The following is a 25,242-nucleotide window of genomic DNA, read 5'->3' as shown; positions in this document are numbered from 1 at the left end:
CGGGCCATGTAGAACTAAAGTTCATGCTATGTATTTTTGTTTCATTGGTTTCCATGGTCACAGAATTCATCACCAGTCTTACAGAGCTTATATTCCACTCAAATAGCCTTAGATGAACTAAGATCACCTTCATGCCACAATGAGGAATCAGCCAGATTTTGTAAAGGACCACATGACAGAAACAATGTAAATGAAGATGAAGTGTTTGTATTATGCATGCTGCTGAGGAGATAAAGAGTCTCAAGCAGATTTTGTCCCAGAGTTCTTCAGTTGATTTTTTTCCCCCCAAATATATTTTGAACTTGGATTTCTAAATGGTATTTGTGGAAAACTATTGGGTGATAGGAAATAGAAGAGAATCTGTTTTCCATTTTGGAGTCCTATGAATGACTTCCTCTGCCAGTAAACCAATTCCCTCATTATTCACTGTTCTTTCATGCCTATTGTTTGCTACAAAAGAAAATCTGATAGCCATTCCCCAATTGATAAATGGGCAAGAGACATGAATAGGCAATTTTCAGATAAAGAAATCAAAAGTATCAATGAGCACATGAGAAAGTGTTCTAAATCTCTAATAATTAGAGAAATGCAAATCAAAACAACTCTCAGGTATCACCTCACACCTAGCAGATTGGCTAAAATGAAAGAAGGGGAGAGTAATGAATGCTGGAGGGGGTGTGGCAAAACTGACATTAATGCATTGTTGGTGGAGTTGTGAACTGATCCAGCCATTCTGGATGGCAATTTGGAACTATGCTCAAAGGGCTATAAAAGAATGCCTGCCCTTTGATCCAGCCATACCATTGTTGGGTTTGTACCCTAAAGAGATCATAAACAGACTTGTATGAAAATATTTATAGCTGAGCTTTTTGTGGTGGCAAAAAACTGAAAAATGAGGGGATGTCCTTCAATGGGGGAAAGGCTGAACAAATTGTGGTATATGCTGGTGATGGAATACTATTGCACTCAAAGGAATAACAAACTGGAGGAATTCCATGTGAGTTGGAAAGACCTCCAGGAATTGATGCAGAGTGAAAGGAGCAGAGCCAGAAGAACATTGTACACAGAGACCAATACAGTGTGGTAAAATAGAATGTAATGGACTTCTGTACTAGCAGCAATGCAATGACCCAGGACAATTCTAAGGAATTTATGGAAAAGAACACTACCCACATCCAGAGGAAGAACTACAGGAGTGGAAACAGAAGAAAAACAACTGCTTGAACACATGGGTTGAGGCGGACATGATTGGGGATGTAGACTTGAAACTACCACACCAATGCAACTATCAAAAATTTGGAAATAGGTCTTGATCAATGACTCATGTTAAAACCAGTGGAAATGTGCACGGGCCATGGGTGAAGGGGAAAGTAAGAGCATGAATTATGTAACCATGTTAACTTTAAAAAAAAAATAAATATTAATAAATGTTAAAAAAAAAAGAAAATCTGATGATCACTAATTCTTGTCAGTATGATTACTGCTGGTATGCATACAAATCACATAGATTTTTATAAAGGGATGGGAATTAAATCCCATGTCAAGGATAAGAGGAAGAATAAGCAGTGTCTCCCATTTGGAAGGCAATATAATGATGGCATATTGAAATGCATGCAACTTTCAATAAATGGGAGAGTTCTTAAAGAAGGATCCACTGATAACAAATGCAAATATACTTAACAGAGATAAGCCCTTTAGGAAAAAGCCAGTTTACACTCAGGAAGGAGGAATCTGTGCTGTGTTTTAAGTGGACTACCAGGACACTCCCTACACTAACCATTAAATCAGCCACACATAGAGAGCCTTTTCCTTTTTTTAATGCTACAGGAGATACCTTATATTCTTTACAAAGATAACACTAAAAGGCACAAAAACTCAGGTCAAACACAGTGTAAGTACCATATTACTAAAATTAAAGGATGCATCTTTCCTTTCTTTTTTTCTTTTACTTTTTTTTAATAATAATAAATAATAATAAACCCTTAACTTCTGTGTATTGGCTTATGGGTGGAAGAGTGGTAAAGGTGGGCAATGGGGGTCAAGTGACTTGCCCAGGGTCACACAGCTAGGAAGTGTCTGAGGTCGGCTTTCAACCTAGGACCTCCCATCTCTAGGCCTGGCTCTCAATCCACTGAGCTACCCAGCTGCCCCCTGCACCTTTCCTTTCTGATTAAAAAAAAGGGTAAGCTGAAACAAAGAAATGCTGCAGATTTTCCTTTCAAGTTTTCTCTTTTGTTTGTATGAAACCTTTTAAATTTTATGTATGATAAGAATTGTTCATTTTATCTCGTGATCATCACCATTATCCACTATTTGGTCAGGAATCTTCCCCTACCTGACATCATGAAAGGTTGTGTCATTTGATTCTTATTTAATACATTTAAGATATGACACTTTCTATCTAGGTCATGTGTACATGTGAAGTTGGCTTTTTGAATCATGAAGCTATTGATTCAATTGCTTCTAGATCTGAGGTACCTAGTTAGTTATACTGAACAATATTTCCCATTTTATAACTAGTATCAACATATTGTTTTGCAGTATAATTTGAAGTATGGTATCAGTCGACTCCCTTACTTTCTATCTTTTTCCATTATTCCCCTTAAAATTCTTGACCTTTTATTTTCTAGATTAATTTTGTTAAGGTTTTTTTTGGGGGGTTGTATGAAATAATTTGTTATGCTTTCTTAGTTTGGCATTGAACCTATAAAGTAATTTAAGTAGTTTGGTTGTTTTACTTCTGCTAGCTTGACCCAACCATGAATAATTAATTCTTTTATTTTTCATATCTTCCTTTATTTCTGTAATAAATATTTTATTTGTATTCATCTAGTTCTTGTGAATATTTTGATAGATAGGTGCCTAGATATTTTATACAATAACTTTGAATAGAAATTTGATTTTTCTTTTGAATTTTTATTAGTAATATGTAGAAGAAATGATGTTTTGTGGATTTTTTATATGGCAACATTGCTAATGTGATTAATTAGTAATTAGTTTTATTTTTAGTTGGATCTCTTCAGTTTGCTACATAAACCATCAAATTACAAAAAGCACTTATTTTCTTCTTTACCTGTTTATTTCCTCAGTTTCACTATCTTTATTTCTTTAAAGCATATATAAAAATTTTCTATATAATGGTGAAAATGGGTGTTCTTTCTTTACCCTGGCTCATATTGGAAAGACTTCTAATGTTTATTCACTATGGGTCATGGTAGCACTTGGTTTAGAAATATTGTTTACCACATTAAGAAAACATACATGATATAAATCTTATGTTGATATTTTCCTAGTATTGAACCAATTTTGAATTCTTACTATTGATCAGTGTAGTCATAGTTTTATATTTTTTAGTCATGTTTTTTAATGTTATTATAGTCTGCCAATATTTAATTCAATGTTTTATCAATATTTATTAGAGATATCAGTTTATAGTTTTCTTTCTCTGATTTATCTTTCCCTGGTTTAGGTATCAGGACAATAACAGTCTCAAAAAAGGATTCCATCTTTCCCAATTCTTGCTAACAAAACATATAAAATTGGAATTCATTATCTTTGAATGTTTGAATTTTCCAACTGGTTTGGATTTGTGTTACTTTTGGAGTTGATTCATAACTTATTAAATTTCTTTTCTTAATGATTAAATTATTTAAATTTCTATTTCTTATTCTGGTAATATATTTATAATTTTAAATATTTATCCATTATTATTTTTGCTCACATATTTTCTAATAATTTCCTTTATTTCTTTTTCATTTACTGACTTTCCCTTTTTCATTTCTGATATTATTAATTTGTTTTCCCCCCTCCTTCTCTCCAAAATGTTATATTTTGGTAAAGGTGAATGAAAACAATGATTTCTTCCTATTCCAAGTTGACAAATTTTCTACCTTCTTCCAAAAGATGCATTGACTCTGGAGCAAGAATTTCTGGTATACGGAGCCAAACCAGTCCACCCTTACCTGCCATCTGAGGAATAACAGTCACGTATTTCAATAGACTCAAATCCATCTGGATTCATAGTAGGCATGATGTGTATCCGAGTATTATTAAGCAGGCGGGTGATTTCAGGATCCCTTCCATCATTCGTAACCAAGTAGTCTATCAGATGGAGGAGTACCTCTCGTCCTATAACCTATAAAAGAAGAAAAGTCAAACTTCAGGAAACCACTCCCAAAACTTCAAGAGAAAAAGAACCACCAGGCACATGGATTTTCTCTTTCATAAATCACAAGGCCAAATGGTCAAATACTGCCAAGAATTTGCAAATATGTCATCAGAATTAAGGGCAGTGCTGAAGTTTATATATTTGACTCGTTCAGACACTCATAAGCATTGATTATATGCCAGGCACTAATGATACAAAGCCCTGATGATACAAAGGAAGGAAAAAGACAGTTGCTGTCCTTGAAGAGCTCACAATCTAATGGAGGAGATGGCATGGGTACCACTATGGTCAAAGAAGCTTCACGCAGAAGAAATAGGATGTAATTGAGAGAACAAATGGACAAGAATTAAGAGACAAATAATGGTTTTTTGTAGTAAAATTTAAAATGGGTCTTGAAGGAAGTCAGGGAAGTCAAGAATTGGAGATGAGAGAGAGCGAGCATTCCAGGTATGGGAGGAATCTAGAGAAGATTCCTGGAGATGAAAAGATGAGAGGGTTTTGTTGGAGGAACAGCAAGGAGTCCATTATCAGGACAATATTGAGGAATAGAGTAATAAACTCAGGGACTGCCCCAAAAAAACACCAAAGACGGGAGAAGTCCAGGGGCTCGAAACTAATTTTTGTTTGTATGTTTCGTGGACTGATTTGGCAGTGTAGTGAAATCTACAGATCTCTTCTCAGAATAATGGTTTTGAATACATAAAATGAAAATGTCTACATTTTAAAGGAAATCAATTTTATTGAGTCATAAAAATTTTAAGAACCATAAGTTCTTGGGCTGTAGTTTTTTTAACTGCTAGACTAGAATGACAAAATGATGTTTTGATCCTATAACTTCAGTAATTGGGAAAATAAAATATTTTTTACTGGTTTGGCCCAAATTGAAATCCCCAATGTTTTTGTGTTTTTCAAACATATACCTTCTGTCTTAGAATCTATTATAAGTATTGGTTCCAAGGCAGAAGACCAGTAGGGTCTAGGCCAAGGTTGGTGAACTAGTTCGAGTGCCCAGAGGGCAAATTCAAGCTGTCTGTGAGCCCTCACATTATCAGAGAGCTGAGAGAGAAAGTGCTTGCTTTGGGCACCTGTACAGTGGGGTAGGGCATGCAAAAAATGTCCTCTGGTGCTGGGAAGAGGGAGAATGGAGCAGCTGTTTGTCAACTAGGGGGCAATTAGGCTTAAGTGACTTGCTTAGGATAACACTGCTAGGAAATCTCTGAGGCCAGTTTTTAAATATTTTTTTTAAACCCTTAACTTCTGTGTATTGGCTCCTCGGTAGAAGAGTGGTAAGGAGGTCTAAGGTCACATTTGAACCTAGGACCTCCCATCTCTAGGCCTGGTTCTCAATCCACTCAGCTAACCAACTGCCCCATCTGAGGCCAGTTTTGAGCCCAAGATCTCCCATCTGCAGGGCTAGCTCTCTAGCCACTGAGCCACCTATCTATCCCTCCCTTCCACCCACATCTTAAGATAGCCTCTCGCCAATAAATTTGATTTTTATTTTTACAGACAAAAGGATGAAAGAAAACAGATAAATGCAAAAGATTGAATGATGCAATTTTAAACTTCCTATTCTGAGTCAACACAATTATTTGGAGCATTCTAGGTGTAACAGCTTACATTCAAGTAATTTCTACTAGAAAAGAAAATATTTGGGGAAGTTTTTTAGTTGGTGAATAGAAAGGAGAAAATAGACTATGTGTGTATGTGTGTGACAGAAGCCACTTGAGAATATTGTACTCAGAAACAACAATATTTTACAATGACCAACTGTGAATATTTGGTCACTCTCAGCAATTCACTGGTCTGGGACGATCCTGAAGGAATAGAAGGACTTATGACGGGGAATGTGATCCACCTTCAGAGAAAGAATTGTTGGGAGTTGGATGGATGCAGATCAAAGCAGAGTACCTTTTGCATCAGTGTATGATTTTATTTGGGAGTTTTGGTTTTGTATGAATGTGCTCTTCAACAATGACCAATATAGAAATGGGTTTGACATGATAATACATGTTTGGTTTAGATCAAATTGTTTATCATCTCCAAGAGCAGGGAGGAAAAGAAGGGAGGGAGAGACAATTTGGATATTATAATTTTGGAAAATGGATGCTGGAAATGATGATTATGTGTAATTAGGAAAATAAAATATCTTTGGATTAAAAAAATAGAAGCCATTTGAATGCCATGAAAAACACCTAGAGACTACCTCAGTCTCTTGTGTGCTTTTATAAAAAGCTAGTTTATATTGCATAACTAAGTGGAAAGAAGCAAATATACCAACATTATATTAGTAGACAAAGAAATAGAATTCTAAATTTATTTATTTATATATTTACACATACACATATATCTTATTTTTCACCTTAGAATCAACATTGTGTATTGGTTCTAAGGCAGAAGAGTGGTAAGGGCTAGGTAATGGGAGTTAAGTGACTGGTCCAGGGTCACACAGCTAGGAAGTGTCTGAGGCCAGGTTTGAATCCAGGACTTCTTGTCTCTAGGTCTGGCTCTCAGTCCATGAAGTCATCTAGCTGCCCCTGGCATCATCTATTTCTTTAAAAATGATGTTGAATGTATTATTATGTACTTCAAATATTTATTGATTACCAATTCCATCCAAAAATGGAACTCCTCCCTTGGTACTCTGAAATCTAGACACTGGTCTATTTTCTTTTCCTCCTCTACTGCATCTCCTGACTGCAGGCATTTACATAAGCTGTCCCTAATACCTGAAAAATTCTCCTTCCCCATCTCTTCCATGTGCCTTCCTTAATTGCTGTAGTTGTTCAATCTTTTTCATCATGTCCAATTCATCCTAACTCCCATTTGGGGTTGTAAAAAGTGAAACTTGGGAAATGTATAAAACTACATTTCCCGTGATCCAACATGGTCCAACTGATTTCCGTCTCCCGACGTCTTGACGCAGGGGAGAGCTTAAATCTCGTGGGTTAGGAGGGAGTGGTCTCTTTTGCGAGTAGGCCATGGCCAGGAAACAGGAGACAAAATGGAGGCGGCAGTTTTGAATGCTTACAAGCGCGTGGTCTAATGATTTTATCTATCAGCATGGCTTTAATTAAAATACTAATTTATATATTTATACAAGCATCTATCATTTTTCATACTTATAGGTTTTCTTGGCAAAGATATTGGATTTCCTTCTCTAAATCATTTTAAAGATGAGGAACTGAGGCAAACAGTTAAGTGACTTGCCTAGGGTCACACAGCTAGTAAGGGACTGAGGTCAAATTTGAACTTGGCACTCTATTTACAGTGCCACTAGCTACCCTGGTTTCCTAAAGTACCAGCTAAAATTCCACCTTCTACAGGAAGCTTTTCTTAATTCCTTCCTTAAGTCTAATTTCTTCACTGTGTTGATTATCTCCAATTTTTCTTGCCTACATCTTACATGTACATAGCCATTTGTATGTTGTCTGCCCATTAGCCCAAGAGCTCCTTGAGGGCAGACTATCTTTTGCCTCTTTTTCCATCCCTGGTGCTCAGCACAGTGCCTGGTGTTTCATAAATATTTGTTGACCTGACTTGGACAGGTATTCTTAGGAGGTAGTGAGATGTCCTTCATTGGAAGCCTCAAAGCAAAAGCTGGATGACCACTCAGTGGGCAAAATACAAAAGGTATTATTGTCTTCAGGACCAGCTTGGTCTCTGAAATCCATTCTGACTAAAACGATGGAAAAATGCTAAAAAATTTTAAAAAGGTCCTGCTAATTCCACAGAATTGAGATGTTTGGTTACTCTAGCCCGAAGGTACTGAACACAAAAAGAACACACAAGGCATTTTAAGAGCTGAACTGACATTCAAAGTGAATTGGGCACTTTGCCCAGAATAAAGATAGTCTAATGCCCTGGAGGATCTTAGAAAGTTTAGAAGAACGAACATAAACAGGGATATTTTTCCAAGAAATTATTATCTAAAATTTAGTATAGTTTAGCTGTTTTCTCCCACCACACTCAACTTCATATTTTTGGTGCTAAATAGGAAGAAGGTGCTAAATAAGAAGAAGTAAACGGGGAGAATATGTTGGGGAGGTAGTAGGTGGCTTACATTGTTGTTCAGTTGTGTTCAACTCTTCCTGACCCCATTTGGATTTTTTAAGGAAGAGATACTATTTCCTTCTATGCTATTTCCTTCTCTAGCTTATTTTACAGATGAAGAAAATTAAGGCCAGCAGGCATTAATTAATTGAATTAAACTTAACAAATTAAGTGACTTGGCCAAGATCCTACAGCTAGGATTTAAGGCCAAATTTGAAGTCAGATCTTCCAGACTTCAGGGCTAGCACTCTATCCACTGAGCCACCCAGCTGCCCTCTCACATCTGGTAGAAGCTTTAAAAATGCTGAATTGTTGATGGACATCTACTAGGTTGATCAATATGGTGAGAGAACTCATACTATAAAAAGATGTTTACCCGGGAGATGATGATTAGTCTCTTTTCCTTTTATTTATCATAAAGATATTTTGTCTTACCAATTATATTTAATAACAAATTTCCACTTAAGTTTTCCAAAATTATATGATCCAAATTGCCTGCTTCCCTTTCTTCCTTCCCTTCTCTGGGGAGAGCTGGCAGGACCTGATCAATACGATTATGCAAAACATAAGAAAGGTAGGGTTGGGGTAGAGATCTGTGAGTTCCAGCTAAGCACCAGTAATTTTAATTCTTCTTAAGGTACCTCTTCACAAGGTAAGGGATACCTGTGATTTCAAGGCAGAGGATGATGCTATCCCCAGTACTATTCCTTATATTAGGGAAGATGGTATTGAGAAATTCACTGAAGACACAGGAATTACTGGGAGAAAAACAGAATCATGAAGCCTTGTCTGACCCCAGAGGCATCTTGGGTAGAGGATGTTCATATGCAAACCAGGGCCCAAATTAACTGGGGAAAAACCCACATCACTTTGCTTAATGTATGGGAAAGGAAGTGCTAAGTCTCATCTTTCCAATCTCACCTTAGAAAGTCTTGGCTCTCCTTGATTTCAAAAGAGGGTACCTTGCCAGGTGACAGTGCTTTTTATAAGTGGACTCTCTCATCATTTAGCTACCAAAATTGGCAGATCCCAAGATAGATAAACAAATATCGAGGAGCTAGCAGGAAGTAGGTGAAGAGAGAAGAGGGTCCACTGATAATGGGCAGGAAAATGTTGCTTCTTAGAGGCTGTTAATCTTCTCTACTTTCAATAATCTCAATTCTCTAGTAAGTTCTATTAGTAAACCATTTGCTGCTAGAAGTGATTATTGGACCAGATGTGGAATCACACCTGGGACTATTAATGAGTGACTATTTCAGCAATGAATACGGGGGATAACTGATGATCCTTTAACGGCCGAAAGAAGACCACCTCCAATAATGTGAGTGCTGCCTTGCCTTCCAACACTGCCAAGAGAACGTTATCCTCTCTTGTGGCTTCTATTACTGGTAGAGCAGAAGGGTAGATAGCTCCTGGTAAACTTTGAGGAAAAGCTAGGTAGCTAAACATGTTTTGGATGCGAGTTGTGTTCATTCCAATCAATATACTGTTACTAACTGGGAAGGACAAGCAGGTGGTTGTTGTCTAGATATAAACAACTCTACCTAAAGACAGACTAGGGAGGTTTCCATTGGTGCATAGCAGGCTTCTATACTCAGGAAGACTCAGACAGGACTTCCTAAGAAGTCCCCCCAAAATAGCAGATAGTAGTAGTGAACTGGTGAAAGGTGGGAAATGCTTACTTACATGGGCACAGAGGGAGGAAGAGTTCTCCTGACTTGTTTTTATTTTTTTATTTTTTATTTTATTTTTTAAACCCTTAACTTCTGTGTATTGGCTCCTGGGCAGAGGAGTGGTAAGGGTAGGCAATGGGAGTCAAGTGACTTGCCCAGGGTCACACAGCTGGGAAGTGTCTGAGGCCAGATTTGAACCTAGGCCTGACTCTCAATCCACTGAGCCACCCAGCTGCCCACTTGTTTTGTTTTTAAATTGTGAGTTCAGAGGGTTAACTTCTGAGTAGCAGGCTGTTGCCACTGAAATAGCAGGAAATCTGGGCTAAGTGGAAAAACATCTGTTTTCTATTAAAGAGAGATTCAGGAGGGCCATGTTCACCTAAGGTTAGATAGTAAAAAAGAAGTCTGAGTTGCAATCTGTGATGTTTATAATCATTCCAGCAGCTTTGCTGGAGCAATGTTTTCTAAGGAAAGAGAATCATTTTGACTAAATGTTCCCATCTTACCCAGCCCAATGATGCCAATCCATAATGAATAGTATGGTAAACTTGGCAATATGTTGACTTTGGACTGAAGCCTCCAGCTTTCTTGAATAGGAATCTATCCTGCCATAGTAGGAGGAACTGGTTTCTGAACCCCTCGATAAAGACAGCCCTGACAGGCTGCATATTTGAAAACTCATCAAGGACAAATAGGTGGTGTCATGAGGGGTGGGTGCTGCTTATATAGGTCTATGGCTTTTTTTGGTGGGGGAAGGGGAAGAGTTAAGCCAAGGCAGAAAATAACATTGGAGCAACCCAACCCTATTGCAAAGTCAGAGGTGTTTGGAATACAGCTTTACCTTCTTGATTTTCAGTATATTTCGTAGGGTATTTATTATGTATTGGAGAATGTTTGGTTTTTTTCCCTGTTTACATTAATTACTTGGAACTACCTTTCCTTGCTGGTGTATGTTCATTATTGGCAATATAAATCCACCCACTTGAGTCTGATGAACAAAAAACACCCTGCTGGTTGCCACATACTTAAAATATTGCAAGGAGAATGGGGAATAGCTATAGGGAGACACCTTCAATTCCATTGCAAAAGCCTGGGTTGGGAAAGATAAAGGATGATGAAATGATGACTATCCTGTGATCGATCACATTCCTGGCAAACTAGAAAAGAAACTGGGTGCTTTGGACTCGAAGCCCAAGGGAGCGTTAAAGGATGTAGAAATTTAAAAGATGTAGAAACTATCCCACATTGACTTAGAGGATTTTGCTTTTTGAAGGAAACCATTGACTACATTGCTCAAACATGTTCAGTCATGTGGATGCCATGGATCCTTTCCTTCCAAATGCATTAAAAAGGGAATGTTGTCTCAGAAAAAAAGACCCAAAAAAGCTCTGGTGAAGGGACTTTGACCCAATTCCTTAGATTAACAGAGAAGACGTACAAATAACATCTGTGTCCCTTTCTACCAGACAAGTCAATAAGCATTTTCAGGTGTAGTAAGTGCTAAGAAAGCAAAAGGCAAAATCAGTCCCTGCTCACAAGAACTTATAACTTACAGAATCACCTACACCCCAATAAATTGTAGGAAATCTTAAGAGGCAAGGCGCGAGCACATTAAAGGGGATCGGAGGAGACTTCTTGGGCATGAGAAGTGAAAGGGTAAGACGAGATTTGAGGGAAGATGCTGTAGAGTTCGTCTGGTTTACACGAGGGAATAGATGAGAATGAGATTAAAGTGTCATCAGTGGCAGGGGTCAGTCAATGAATACTTATTAAGCACTTGCTGTGTGCTAGTCATTATGCTAATTTAACTGCTGGGGGTAATGACCTGAATAAAGGGGTTGGGCAGCTAGGTGGTACAGTAGATAACCATGCCTGGAGTTGGGAAGACCTGGGTTCAAATCTGGCCTCAGATACTTCCTAGCTTTGTGACCCTGGGTAAGTCACTAAAACCTAACAGCCCAAGTCCTTATAGCTCTTAGAACTATACTTAGGTACTGACTCTAAGAGAGAAGGAAAAGGAAAACGAAATCACAGTGAGGATGAAGAACAGGTAGAAGTTGTAAGGAAGAGGAAAAGGTGGAACAATCCTGGATTAAGATCAGATAAAGGCATTTTAGAGTTGATGGATGTGGAAGTGGACATCTTGTGGGTGATTACAAGATCAAGAGTCCAACACACTAAGTCTAGATGAAGTGAGGAGGAAGAATAGGTGAGGGGAAGTGAGTAAATTGAATAACTGGAAGTTAGGGAGTTCGAGAATGCGTTAATATGTATTTCACTCCCCTAAAACTTTTACCTTCTGTCTTGTTATTGTTTCTAAGACAGAAGAGCAGAAAGGGCTAGGCAATCAGGGTTAAATGACTTGACCAGGGTGACACAGCTAAGAAGGGTCTGGGTTCAGATTTGAACCCGTGTCCTCCCTATTCCATGTCCAGCACTCTTTACTACCTAGCTGACCCTGTTAATATATTGGTTGTAGTCCCATAGTACAGAGGTAGAAGTCAGGAGAGAGACTAGGAGCCAGGAGTTGAACTCATTGAGGAAAGGAGTATATTTTGCAGGGTGGTAGATAATAGCTACCAGAATCTTGGATTGGGTGATAAATATGGATTGAATTAATCCCAAAGGAAAGGAGATGACTGAGTGATGGTGGTAGAGGAAGACTCTGGAAATTGCAATGGTGAGCAAGGATTATTCTAGCATCTCTTTCATGGCCAATGAGATAGGGAAACGAGTAGAAATGCAACCAGTGATGGAAACAGTGGTTGGATAATGACAGCATATCACTTACACTGTTAAATCTCCTTGTCTACTCTTCAGGACTCAACTCTTGATGAATTGAGGACCTTAGCTAAATCCCCAAGTAAAAGCCAACTGTCCCAGTGCATTCAGAATAAGATTCTCTTAGAGAAACTGGAAATCTAGATCTCATACATACCTCATCCCCATGCATGTTACCGATGTACTTGAACTCTGGAATCCCAATTCTGTGTTCCCTTGGAAACCTTCCCACAACAAGAACCCATAGGTTTCTACCTTTATGGAGGAAAAAAAAGGAAAAGAGAATAAGTGGTCTTTTAAAGTAGCAGTTGACATATAAAGCAAATGTAATACTAGCAACAGGAAATACAGGGGGGAAAATCTCCAAAACTCCAAACTCTCCCCCTCCCACTTACAGTGGTTCCCAAACTTTTTTGGCCTGCTGCTCGCTTTCCAGAAAAAATATTATTTAGCACCCCCTGGAAATATGAAACTATTTATTGAACTCAGAATAGAATGTAATACAAAAAAAATGTGGCCCTCACCATCTCCCTGGATGGCAGCATCCACCAGGGGCGGTAGCACCCATTTTGGGAATCACTGCTCTAGAATATAACCGTATCCTTATCTGGTGGTTTAAGTTCCAATAAGTAACATGTCAATGTTTACACACTATTTTACCATAAAGCAAAGCTTTCCATTTTCAATATCATTTTTTTTAGTTTTTCAGCATGTTTCAAAATACGTAAGAATGCCAGGAACTTATGATTAATTTTCATAACCGTTTAGACACTTTATAGTTGTAAGCTGGACCTCACTCATGCATTATACAATTTAGACAAAGGTCAGATGCTTTTTTCAAAAACTTATCGTTGGTTATAGAAGACAGATGGTTGTTGGAAAGGCTAAAAACAACTTTTAGTCAAAAACTCAGAAGGAAATGTGAAAAGACAACACCAATAACATAAATTCCAAGAGGGGATTTCCCCTTCCAAGTAAACAAGCTTAAAATCCTATTCCAATGTTTATAGGGCTTCATTTTTGCCAGATCTTAATCATTATTATGGAATGATAAAGAATAAGCAGCTGACATGCATCTTATATGAATGAGCCTCATCATTGCCTTATGAGGCAGGTGGTTGGTTGGTTGTCCTATTGGAAGAGGTCCAAAATGACATCATTGGTGATGTTTTTTGACTTTTGAATAAATTGGATTTAAATGAGGCAGCGTTGCATAAAGTCACCACCCTCATTCTCTCTTCCAGAATCATCTAAGTCCCGTGGTAAGGCAAGACCACTGGTAATAAGCTTAGGATACAGTGGGTGGCCTTGGCTTCTTGGAAGTCTAAATGAGCTCCAAGGGTTCCACAGCACCTACTTGAGCCACCTTCATGTCCACTGGAACAAGTTGTTCTCATTTGCTTATTCATTCAGGAAAAGTCTTCGCATGCCTCTCACTCACCCAGAGGATCAAGGTCCGTTGGTTACCCTCAACCAGGCTTAGCTCTCTTGAAGACAGTTCACCTGGGTGTAGCTACTGTATGTGCTTTTTTCCCCTTAACTACAGGTGAGAATTGGGTAGCAGGTTAACACCAAAGAAAGGAAGCAGCACCAAACATGGCTCAGCAAGCCCCAGGATGTACAGTGTTCAGGGAAATCAAGATGTGAAGTGCAATAATGTTGAGAGGTTGAGGTGACCTATCAAAAGTCATGCAGATAGGTAGTGGAACTCGAATTGAGGTATTCTGATCCTTCCTTCCTCCCTTTCTACCTCCCTCTCTCCCTTCCTCTGTTCTTTTCTTCCTTCCTTCCTCCCTCCCTCAATGGTTAGTACTTCCTCCTCACAGTATAGTAGTACAGTAGATGCATTTTGCATGTACTATTCTTTCAATGGTAAATTGAAAATTGTGCATAACGGCAAAAACTCCGTTATTTAATGAGTATTTCTCATGTGAATACACCTAGGCGCTTAATCAGAGCTACCAGAATCACTCCTCTTCTACTTTAGAGCCACTATTAATAACTCAATGGTGTTAATGAAACAAAGAGAAGCACTGCTCCAATATGGACATGACTTGTTACAAGAGAGAACTCCGGACAAAGACCAATGGAATTGCTAATGTTTGCCACAAAATGATGTAATGACTCAATTAACACTTCTTGGAGTGAGAATGAGTGCAACCGTGCAAATTGTAGTGAGACTTTATACCACTTGGGAAAATTAAACAAAATTTATTTAATGTGTTTTTCTGCCTTGATTGTTTTTCGTTTTTCGATTGCCAATCGAGACTACCTAAATTTGTGTGTATTGTTTGTGTAAAAGGAGATCCTCTTGTATTTTGTATTGTAGAAGAGTTGTATGCCTCTTGGCAGAATGTAAACTCTTTGAGGCAATGGATGTTTCTGTATCTCTGGCACCTTGTAGTCTGCTTAGGGAAGTAAGAACTTTAATAACTCTTCGTTAGATTGTCTAGAAAGCTAAAATCCCAGGGAGAAGAGTTTAAGAGCTTACACTGAGTTTGTATATACTTTGGGGTCTAACACTTCTAATCACCAGATTCTAGAATATGATGTACCTTTAAGTTGTCATTGAAGAAATCAGAGAATGGGTATTACTCATTGATTAATAATCCCTAGTTTGTTGTTTAGTTTCCATAGAGAATTACTTAGAGATTGCAACAACTCTTCATGGGAAATACCCACAAAAGATCATTTATATAATGAAGACCAGCTACTGATCACCGGAAGGGAAATAGTAGCTTCTATAACGATCCAAAGCCTTCCCACCCAGCATTGACTGTGGGACTATCTACGAAAACTCTCTCATAATTGATAAGGGGGCCTCTTGTAAAGGCATCTGGGTGGTATAGCAGATAGAACACTGAGCTTAGAATAAGGAGGTTCATTGTGATGAATTCAGATCTGGACTCAAGATATTTACCAGCAATGTGATCCAAGAAAAGTCACTTAGCCCTTTTTGCCTCAATTTCCTCATTTTTAAAATGGGCTGGAGAAGGAAATGGCAAGCCACTCCAGTATCTTTGCCAAGAAGACCCAAAATGGGGTCACAAAGTCAAACATGACTGAGCAGCAATAACAAACTGTTGTAATAGCACAAAGATTATTGAATTTCACATAAGGAGAGATCTGGACTTGAACCCTGTCTCTGACACTGGCTTTATGATGATGAGCACATGATAATTTCTCTTGAGATTGTTGGATCATCTTTTAAAAGACTATTTAAGGGGCAGCTGGGTAGCTCAGTGGATTGAGAGCCAGGCCTAGAGACGGGAGGTCCTAGGTTCAAATCTGGCCTCAGACACTTCCCAGCTGTGTGACCCTGGGCAAGTCACTTGACCCCCATTGCCTACCCTTACCACTCTTCCACCTATAAGTCAATACACAGAAGTTAAGGGTTTAAAAATTAAAAAAAAAAAAAGACTATTTAGGGGGGCAATTGGGTGGCTGAGTAAATGGAGAGCCCGGCCCAGAGACAGGAGGTCCTGGGTTCAAATCTGGCCTTGGACACTTCTCAGCTGTGTGACCCAGAGTACTTACTAAGTGACTTCACTTAGCCCCCATTGTCTAGCCCTTACCACTCTTCTGTCTTGGAACCAACACACATTTGGATTCTAAGATGGAAGGTCAAGGTTAAAAGGGGGGAGGGGGAAGGATCAATAAATATACCTTAAGGTGCCATGCAACTCCTAGTTCTGCTTGGTAATATGGGGGTGGGGTAGAGTGTATGTGATTCTTTAGTGAACCAGAAACACTGTCTTCTCTCCGTACCAAATAGAAGTATTCTACATTTACGATAGCATGGCAGATGTTAGACATTAACATGTGTTTCTGTAAGTTTCCTTTCTGGGAGGTCATTAAAAATTATCTGTTCACCTACTGAAAACATTTCACTTTTCCTGACCTCAAGTTTCCTCATCTGTAAATTGAATAAGTGATGGTTAAGCTATCCTCTAACTGAAACCTTTTATGCTCCAATGATCTATCTAGGGGGGCTTGAACTCTTATTTTGCAACCATCCATCTCCCTTTCCCCATCCCCAAAGTGCCTTGGGATTAATATACATTTGTTGAAAAGAAATGAAATCGATAGAACTTCAAGGACAAGACAGCAGGCGCCAATTTTATCATCACTGGCCCTAAATGAATTTGCAAGATGAGAGTTTTATTTTGCATAATCCAAATGGCAGCAAGCCAAAGGCTGAAAAAAAACACAACACATCCAAAAACCCAACCAAACAGCCCAATAAAGGAGGTAAGTGTATAAACTTGACAAGCAACCCTTCTGGGTAAGAGAAACCACTTCAAGGGTCACCCCACCTTTCCCCTCTCCTTCTGTGAGCCAGGCCATTCTTGGCCCATTTGACTTGTTTTCGAAGGTCAAAAGCAGGTTAGCAGGGTGGGGACTTCAAATATGAAAGAACTCAATGTTGGAAGGCACTTCCTTCTCTTCTAAAAAGGTCCTGCTGATAACGGGTGCACTGAAAAGTTCTCAAGGACTTTTGCTCTCTTGTGTCTACAAAATAAACTAAACTTTGATTCCTCTCATTACCTCGATTCTTCTGAGATCCAATTACCCTCTCAGGGTTTTTTCCACTCAAGAGTGACTAAATTCAAAACAATGCATGCTGGTTGGGTCACTGGAGGATGACAAAAATCACCCTGGAAACACTTAGTGTTTTTTATTCAGTGGGTCAGCAAATATTTATGTGTGTGAGGCAGTGTAATATGCTGGAAGAACAGAACGGATGGACATATTCTATTATTCCTCCCAGATTAGGGGAAGGAGGAGTTTTAGGGGTCTGAGGAGATGAGGATACCCCAACTCTGCCTCGGATGCTTAAAAACTGTGACTGTGAGCCTCAATGTCCTTATCTGCAAAAATAGGGTTGACAGATGGATCAGAGTGGTTGGAGATCTACACTTGAAATTTAGAGTTCAAATTCTGCTGTGGATTCCGACCAAGAGGTGCCCAGAGGCAAGTTATCTAACTTCTCAGTTCCAGTTTCCTCATCTATAAAATGGGGGTAATAATAGCACCTACCTGATAGGTTCTTGTGGAGACCAGATGAGATGATATATGAAAAGAGCTTTATAACCTTTGAAATGCTCTTGTCATAATTAATTCATGCTTGCTATGAATGCCAAATGAGATGCTATATAAATGTCTGCCATTGCTACCAGCTTAAAAACTCCATAAAAGAATTTGTCTTTATAACATCTTGGTACTTGGTCCAGAACATTCCAAAGAAGGATGCTCTTAGGAAGAGACGTATGACTGAACCAATGCCTGCCAGGGTTGAAATGCAACAATATGCGTTGATACAACATATACTCTAAAGAGTTACTAAGAGTTACTGTTCTTGTTGCTCAGTTGCATCTGACTCTTCGGACACCATTGTGGGGTTTTCTTGGCAAAGATACTAGCTTGAATGGTTTGCCATTTCCTTCTCCAGTGGATGAAGAGAGGTTAAATAACTTGCCCAAGGTCACACAGCAAATAAGGTCCAAACTCAAATTTGAACTCAGGTCTTCCTGGCTTTAGACCCAACACCCTATCCCCTGAGCCACCTAGCTGCCTCTAGAGGACGATATATAGGAGGTATTATGCTACCAGAGTTTAGGTTAGGAGTTCAAAGAAAGCACAAATTGAGTCCAACTAGGATAATCAGGGAAGGTCTCAACTGAGGAGGTGGGAGTGAGGGAAGCCTTTTAGGATCCCAATGAGAGAAGATGACAGTATTCCAGTAGGTATGGAATCACAAAAGAAGGAAAGCACAAGGCTTGGGAGACTTAAGTGCATAAAACTATTTGGAGCAGAGAATTGGCACATAAGATTTCATTGACTGAGGCCAGGGGGTGTAGAGCCTTGAATGCCAGGGAAAGGGGTTTGGTGTCTGTATCTTTGGGGACCAACCACAACCCCCCCAATATTCAACCAAGAAGTGGGAAGTGTCTCCTATGTGCAGAGTACCAAGAAGACAGATATACTGTATATGACACAGACCTTGCTCTCAAAGAGATCACAATGTAATGGAGGTCAGGGAGGAAGAGGGTTTATGAATATAGANTCTCAAGGAGCACAGGGACAAGCAGATACCCCTCCCGTTCCTTTAGGCCTGCCAGGGATGAGGGTTCAGTGATGAATGACTACTTGTGAAAATAAGGAGGATCAAAGAGAGATCACCAACTGATAGAAGAGGCCTGGCTAAGTCCCAACGTGTAATTTAACAAAGTAAGTCTTGTGTCTAGTTAATTATTATAGATCAACATGTGAATGGGTTTTCCACAGTCCTGGCAATCATTAGTTGTTTGCTTTTCCCCTTGAGAGTAATATTAATTATTTTAAATAATAGATCAGATAAAAAGTAAAGCTTATGTATATTTTATAATAATTTGATGATATCAACAGCTCAAATATTACCATGGTGGTCCTTCCAATATTTTATGGGGGGAATGAAATGGTTTTGGGTTATACCAATCTCTAAGCAGTCTCCCAGACAGGATAGGGATGAGTAGGGTATGGCACTAATTCCATGAGGGCACTCAATGGGTGTGTCATCTTCCCAGCCTTTTTTCCCCACTTTGCATTTTCATTTTGGTATCACTACTCCTTGGTCAAGGCAACTTCCACTACCATAAGATACTGGGAGGGTTCTTGAGTGTCTATATAGTAGGTATGATGCATATAGGGAAGCTGGTGTCATGGTGGATAGAATACTGGTCTTAAAGTCAGGAGGACTCTTTGTTCAAATCTGGCCTCAGAAATTTACTAGCTGTGTGACCCTGGATGAGTTACTGAACCCTTTTTGCCTTAAGTTTCTTCATGTCAAATGTGCTAGAGAAAGAAATGGTCAACTAGTGTCTTTGCCAAGAAAACTCTCAATTGAATTATGAAGACAACTGACAACACAGCAACAATGCACAGAATGTGGGGTCCATGTCAAAATTGAAGAGGGATTCCCAAAAGATGGTTGAGATGTTCCTATTTGCTTGTGCTGGAACTTCTTTTACTCTACTGATGGGATCAAGTCCCAAATACTACAGCCTACTCAATGAGACACAGTCAGAGAATGCTATAGACAGGGCACTGGACTTCAAACCATACCACAGATACTTTACTTCTCTGTGCCTCAGTTTCCTCATCTGTAAAATGAGAAGGAAATGTCAAGACTTGATAGCCTCTAAGATATCTTTCAGTTCAAAATGTGTAATCCTAGGATCTATATGAAATGGATTGAGAGCCAGGCCATCGTGAATTAAACTCTGGCCTCAGACACTTCCTAGCTGGGTGACCCTGGGCAAGTCACTTAATCCCCATTGCCTAGCCCTTACTGCTCTTCTACCTTGGAACCAATACTGTAATACTATCTGTTTTTCCCTTGTGAGGTTGAGTCTATTATTATTCCCCATTCCCAATGTTATCTTTTTTCAATACACAGTATTGATTCTAACACAGAAGGTAAGGGTTTAAAAAACAAAACTGATCTAACAATGTATATAGTAAATATACGAGTAGATAAAAAAATCTATCTAGTCCAGGACTCAGGACATGTAATGGAATAGATGGGTTAGTCAATCCAAGAGTCAACAAATCATTGCTTCTGAGCCAAATCTGACTGCTGCTTGCTCATTTTTAAATACCATAAAAACCAATGGTGGGCCAAACCCAGGGAGTTTGCCAACCCTTGGTTTAATCCAGTGATTCCCAAAGTGGGCGCCACCGCCCCCTGGTGGGTGCTGCAGCAATCCAGGGAGGCAGTGATGGCCACAGGTGCATTTCTTTCCTATTAATTGCTATTAAAATGTAAAAAATTAATTTCCAGGGGGCTAAGTAATATTTTTTCTGGAAAGGGGGTGGCAGGCCAAAAGAGTTTGGGAACCACTGGTTTAATCCATCACTATAACTTGGAAAGATACTGTAGCTGAATGGGAAGAAGAGATTGGAATGGATTGTCTTTGGAAAACTATGCCAAGCTTTCCAATAATTATACCAGTGATGGCACAGACAAAGATGGCACACGGAGTGTTCTCTGTGGGCACTTGGCAACCTTCCTTCCCCAATACCCTCAATTCTCCTCATCTCCAGAGTTTGTTACTAGAAAGAGCTGCTCCCTTCCCCCTCTCCACTGAGCCTGATGACATTTTTTCACTTCCTCTGCCCAGCAGCCCAATGGGGGCGCTTCCTCCTTCCCCTGTGTGGGGTAAGGGAGGAGGGCAGGCACAGCACTCAGTCTGGGGGAGAGGGGCTCGGCACTCCATCTCTAAAAGATTCTCCATCATGATCTGTACACATACATGTATAAAATGAATACATTGCACAATACATGTTAACTAGCCGTTATATAGCACTTTAAAAAGGAAATGTGCCACTTTATCATTACAACAAACCTCTCAGGTGGGTCCTATTATTTGTCTCATAATGAAGAACCTAAGAGAAGTCAAGTGATTTATTCAGGGTCTCCCAGATGATGCTTGAGAAGGATCTGTACTCTAGAATACACATGCTTATACACATAAGTAGGGGAAATGCGCTGTCCCCCCCTCTTACTGTGGACTAGGGAAGCAATGATTTGGCGGGTAGGGAAGGGAGAAAGGAGGGGGGAGTGATACAGAAAGAAATGGGGAACGGAAGACAATCTTAGCCTACTTCACCATTTGTCCTGGGGCCAATCAGCTCCAATGTGAGCAAAGTGCTGCACTACTATGAAGAAATCCCAGTGTATTATTACTATGGCTAATTAAAGCACATCATTGAGCAATAACATCGGAAGTTAAATTCTGGTAAAGCCAAATTTGCTTCAGACTAAGGAAAGCTCAAATCCACAGCTGAAAGCTTCATCCCAGCCAACCAATCTTACAAGTTCATGCCAATAGTGACAACAGCCCCAAAGGAAAGAGTGTGGTGGTATTTTTAGCATAAATTCATCCTCCCCCCCAGGGTAGTTGGGTGGCATAGTGGACCTCGAATCAGGAAGACCTGAAAATGTAACTGTACACACTAGCTGTATGACCATGGGCAAGTCAGTTAGCCCTGTTTGCCTCAAGTTTTCTTAGCTGGAAGATGAACTGGAGAAGTTGAATCACTCCAGTATATTTGCTAAGAAAGCATCAAGGGGTCATGTAGAGTCAGATAAAACTGAACACCAAGAATGACTTTTCCAGGGGGCAGCTGGGTAGCTCAGTGGATTGAGAGCCAAGCCTAGAGACAGGAAGTACTAGGTTCATATCTGGCCTCAGACACTTCTTCCTAGCTGTGTGACCCTGGGCAAGTCACTTAACCCCCATTGCCTAGCCCTTACCACTCTTCTGCCTTGGAACCAATACTCAGTATTGATTCCAAGACGGAAGGTAAGGGTTTTAAAAAAGTGGCTTTCCCTAGAAAATATCTTCAAGAACAAACCTTATTTCACCATGGTTTAGTACCACTGCATTCACATATAAATAAACTACACTTACATAGCAGGCTTTACGGAGCCTTCTCGATAGGTTCACACTTGACCATGGAATTCCTTGTCCTTGCTGTTTCTCTAGTTCTTAATCTTTCACTGCCTTGAAGGTTTAGTTACCTGAGATTGCAGCTAAGTCTTACTTCTCCAAGTAAATTAAGAATCATGGGGGGCAAGAAAGATCCTGCCATCTATCTTGGAATTAAGGAAATAGTTTTTTTACATCAGCTGGGTGGTTCAGTGGATAGAGTGCCAGGCCTAGAGGTCCTGGGTTCAAATTTGGACTCACTCTTCCTAGTTGTATGATCCTGGTGGGGGGGGGGGGAAATCACTTCACCTCCATTGCCTAGCCCTTGCTGCTCTTCTGCCCTGGAACCAAGCCATAATATCAATTCCAAGATAGAAGGTAAGGGTTTATAGAAACAACCACCACCACCATCACTAAACAAAAAACACTGCTCTCTATAATATGGGGTGTCTCAAAAATCTTTAATTTGATAGCTTAAAACACATTAAGACTTTTGGATACTTCCTAACTGCGTGACCTTGGGCAAGTCACTTAACCCCATATGCCTGGTCCTTATCACTCTTCTACCTAGAGCAGATACTTCCAAGATGGAAGATAAGGGGTTAAAAAAAAAGACTTTTGGGATAGCCAATGTAATAATAGCTTGTATTTCTATAGCGCTTTAAGGTTTTATAATCACTTCACATAAGTTAACTCACTTGATCCTCACCACAATCCTGACAAGTAGGTGCTACCTCATTTTACAGATGAGTTAACTAAGGCACAAAGAGATTATATAATTAGAATTTCTGCACCCTGAAACTACTATTCCCAGCACCCCACTCTAGCTTCTCATGTTACGTGCTGACATAGGGAGGATATAAATTTTGTGTAGTCCTGCCTCACTCTCTCTTGCTCTGGAGGTGGCATGGGTGAGTGACAGGAGAGTTTTGCTCACATGGTTTTAATTTTATTCAATAATTAGGTTTTTTTTAAATTCTATTTCCCTTTTATTACTTCAAGTGATTATTAAAAAACTTTATAAAACATAATTCTTGGCATGTTGGATATTAATTTAAATCCTATAAAATTAAGTCACCTGCCAAGGACCACAGAGGTAGTGGATTTGAACTCAGTTCTTGAGCCATCTAGCAGGATATATGTGTGTTATTTTTAGAGGGGGTACTGGAGAGTCATGTTATGATGGAAAGAGCACTGGGAGACTTCCCCTTCTCAGCCTCGGTTTCTATATCTAATGAGGAAAAGGTAAGTGATTATTTTCCCTGAAGCACCCAGTAAAGTGTCAACTTCAAGGTAGGGTTTATTAAATATTTGTTGATTGAATGAAACAACGTGTTGGGCAGGGAATGGTCCTTCTCATCTGGAAGGCAGGGCCAGGGGAATAATGGTGGAAGGGGTGGTATTTAAGGAGCAGAGAGGAAGTTTTAGCAAAGGATACAGATTGCAGGGAGGGGAGAGAGTCTATTACAAACTTGGAGAACGACCTAAGTAAAGAAATAGATGAGAACAAGAAGAGAATGGGGAATAGCTTGGCTGGAACATAGAATATGAGAAAGGGAGTTGGATGAGATAATGAAAATGAATTACTTACTCCCCCCTAAAGTCTGTGGAGAGGAATCATGGAATTTCCTCATTGGAAGGTGCTCATTGGCCATCTCGTCCAACCCAAAGCTGAAAAGAAATCCTCTCTATGGGAAATCCCAACAAGAGACCATCCAGCTCTCATTAGCTCTCTAACCTGCCTTTTCGAAGCCCAGTGAGCGATCAAATGGTTTTGCCTCTAAAAAGAAAAATGCCTCTCCAAATCTCAGTTCCTGAAACAGGATCTACAGCAATAAGAACTCATCAGAAAGTCCACTACACTGCATTGGGAGAGGAAGCAAGGATTTGTGGCAAGAGTAAGGAACTTGAGTCAGGAGGCCTGGGTTCAAATTCTTACACTTAACAATTTTGGTTTAGAGGAAACAGACACCAGTCTGTTTCCGCATTTATAAAGTGATTACTATAATGCTCGTATTCTCTGTAGATAAGTAATTGGTAATTTAGTGGTCAGAGTACTGGACACAGAATTAGGAAGAGCTGAGTTCAAATATGACTTCAGATACCTACTAGCTGTGTGACCTTAAGTAACTTGTCACTTACCCTCTGTATGTGTTTCCTCATCTATAAAAGGGAGTATTGTAATAACAGAACCTACCTCGTATTCTATACTTCCACACATTCTATAATAATAAAGCCTTTCTACTGTGGGCTCATGGGACATTTGTCAAGTGCTTTGCAAAGTTTAATCTTTTGTTATAAAGATATTTAAATACTAGCTGCTATTACCTAACTCGCAGGGTTATTAAAGGGTTTAATTGACCTTAAAAGCATTATGTGTGTGCTATTTTTAAAAGTGATAATACTTATTCTAATAATACCTAACACACAGTGCTTTAATGTTTCTGAAGCACTTTACATGTAGTATATCTCATAAATCTTGCAAAACAACCCTGCAATTTAGGGGCTGCTATTATTTTCATCATTTCTACAGATGAAGAAACCGAGGATAATAATAATTGACTTGCTCAAGATCACAGAGGAAGCACCTGAAACAGGTTTCGAACTCAGGTCTTGCCAACTTAAGCTCAGTGCTTTATTCTCCTTCTAATTGCTTATTTCCCAACATTACTGAATAGTATAATATAGATGGTTGTATGTATATGGGCATAGACAGACTGGAGATGAGATGCCCCAGTCAGATGGCTACTGCTTGTTGAGCTGAGGCAGTGAGCAGAAGGCACACTTAACAATGGCCAAAGTCCTGTCTAGGCATTTGGGAAGCTCTAAAACACACGATGCCTTTTGAGTAACTGTTTTCTAGAAGGTCCCAAGACCTTCTAGAGGAAAAGAGCCAGAAGACTTGCAGGCAGATGTCATAATTGCACATATGAAAGGAGTAACAGATCTAGATCCCTTTGTTAGGTAAGGAAATTTGAGTCTCGGAGAGAGACTTGACCAAGGTCACAAAGATAGTAAGCAAGATCTGGAGTGGTTTGCCACTTCCTTCTCCAGCTCATTTTACGAATGAGGACACTGAGGCAAACAGGGTTAA

The 25,242-nt window shown here is 39.4% G+C and overlaps 1 protein-coding gene across 1 annotated transcript in view; it reads right to left on the bottom strand.

The window, feature by feature from the left end:
* The window catches only part of CPM (carboxypeptidase M), a 65,604-nt gene that overhangs the window by 18,930 nt on the left and 21,432 nt on the right, over positions 1–25,242 (bottom strand). Inside the window, exons 3-4 of the mRNA XM_044677909.1 lie at positions 12,833–12,930; positions 3,963–4,135 (exon numbers count right to left, since the gene is read on the bottom strand). Coding sequence (XP_044533844.1) covers positions 3,963–4,135; positions 12,833–12,930 — 271 coding nt within the window. The remainder of the gene's footprint in view (positions 1–3,962; positions 4,136–12,832; positions 12,931–25,242) is intronic.

Source organism: Gracilinanus agilis, chromosome 5 (assembly GCF_016433145.1).
Source record: "Gracilinanus agilis isolate LMUSP501 chromosome 5, AgileGrace, whole genome shotgun sequence".
Taxonomy (NCBI): domain Eukaryota; kingdom Metazoa; phylum Chordata; class Mammalia; order Didelphimorphia; family Didelphidae; genus Gracilinanus; species Gracilinanus agilis.
The sequence above is the reverse complement of the archived record's forward strand: the minus strand, read 5'-3'. Positions and strand labels throughout refer to the sequence as shown.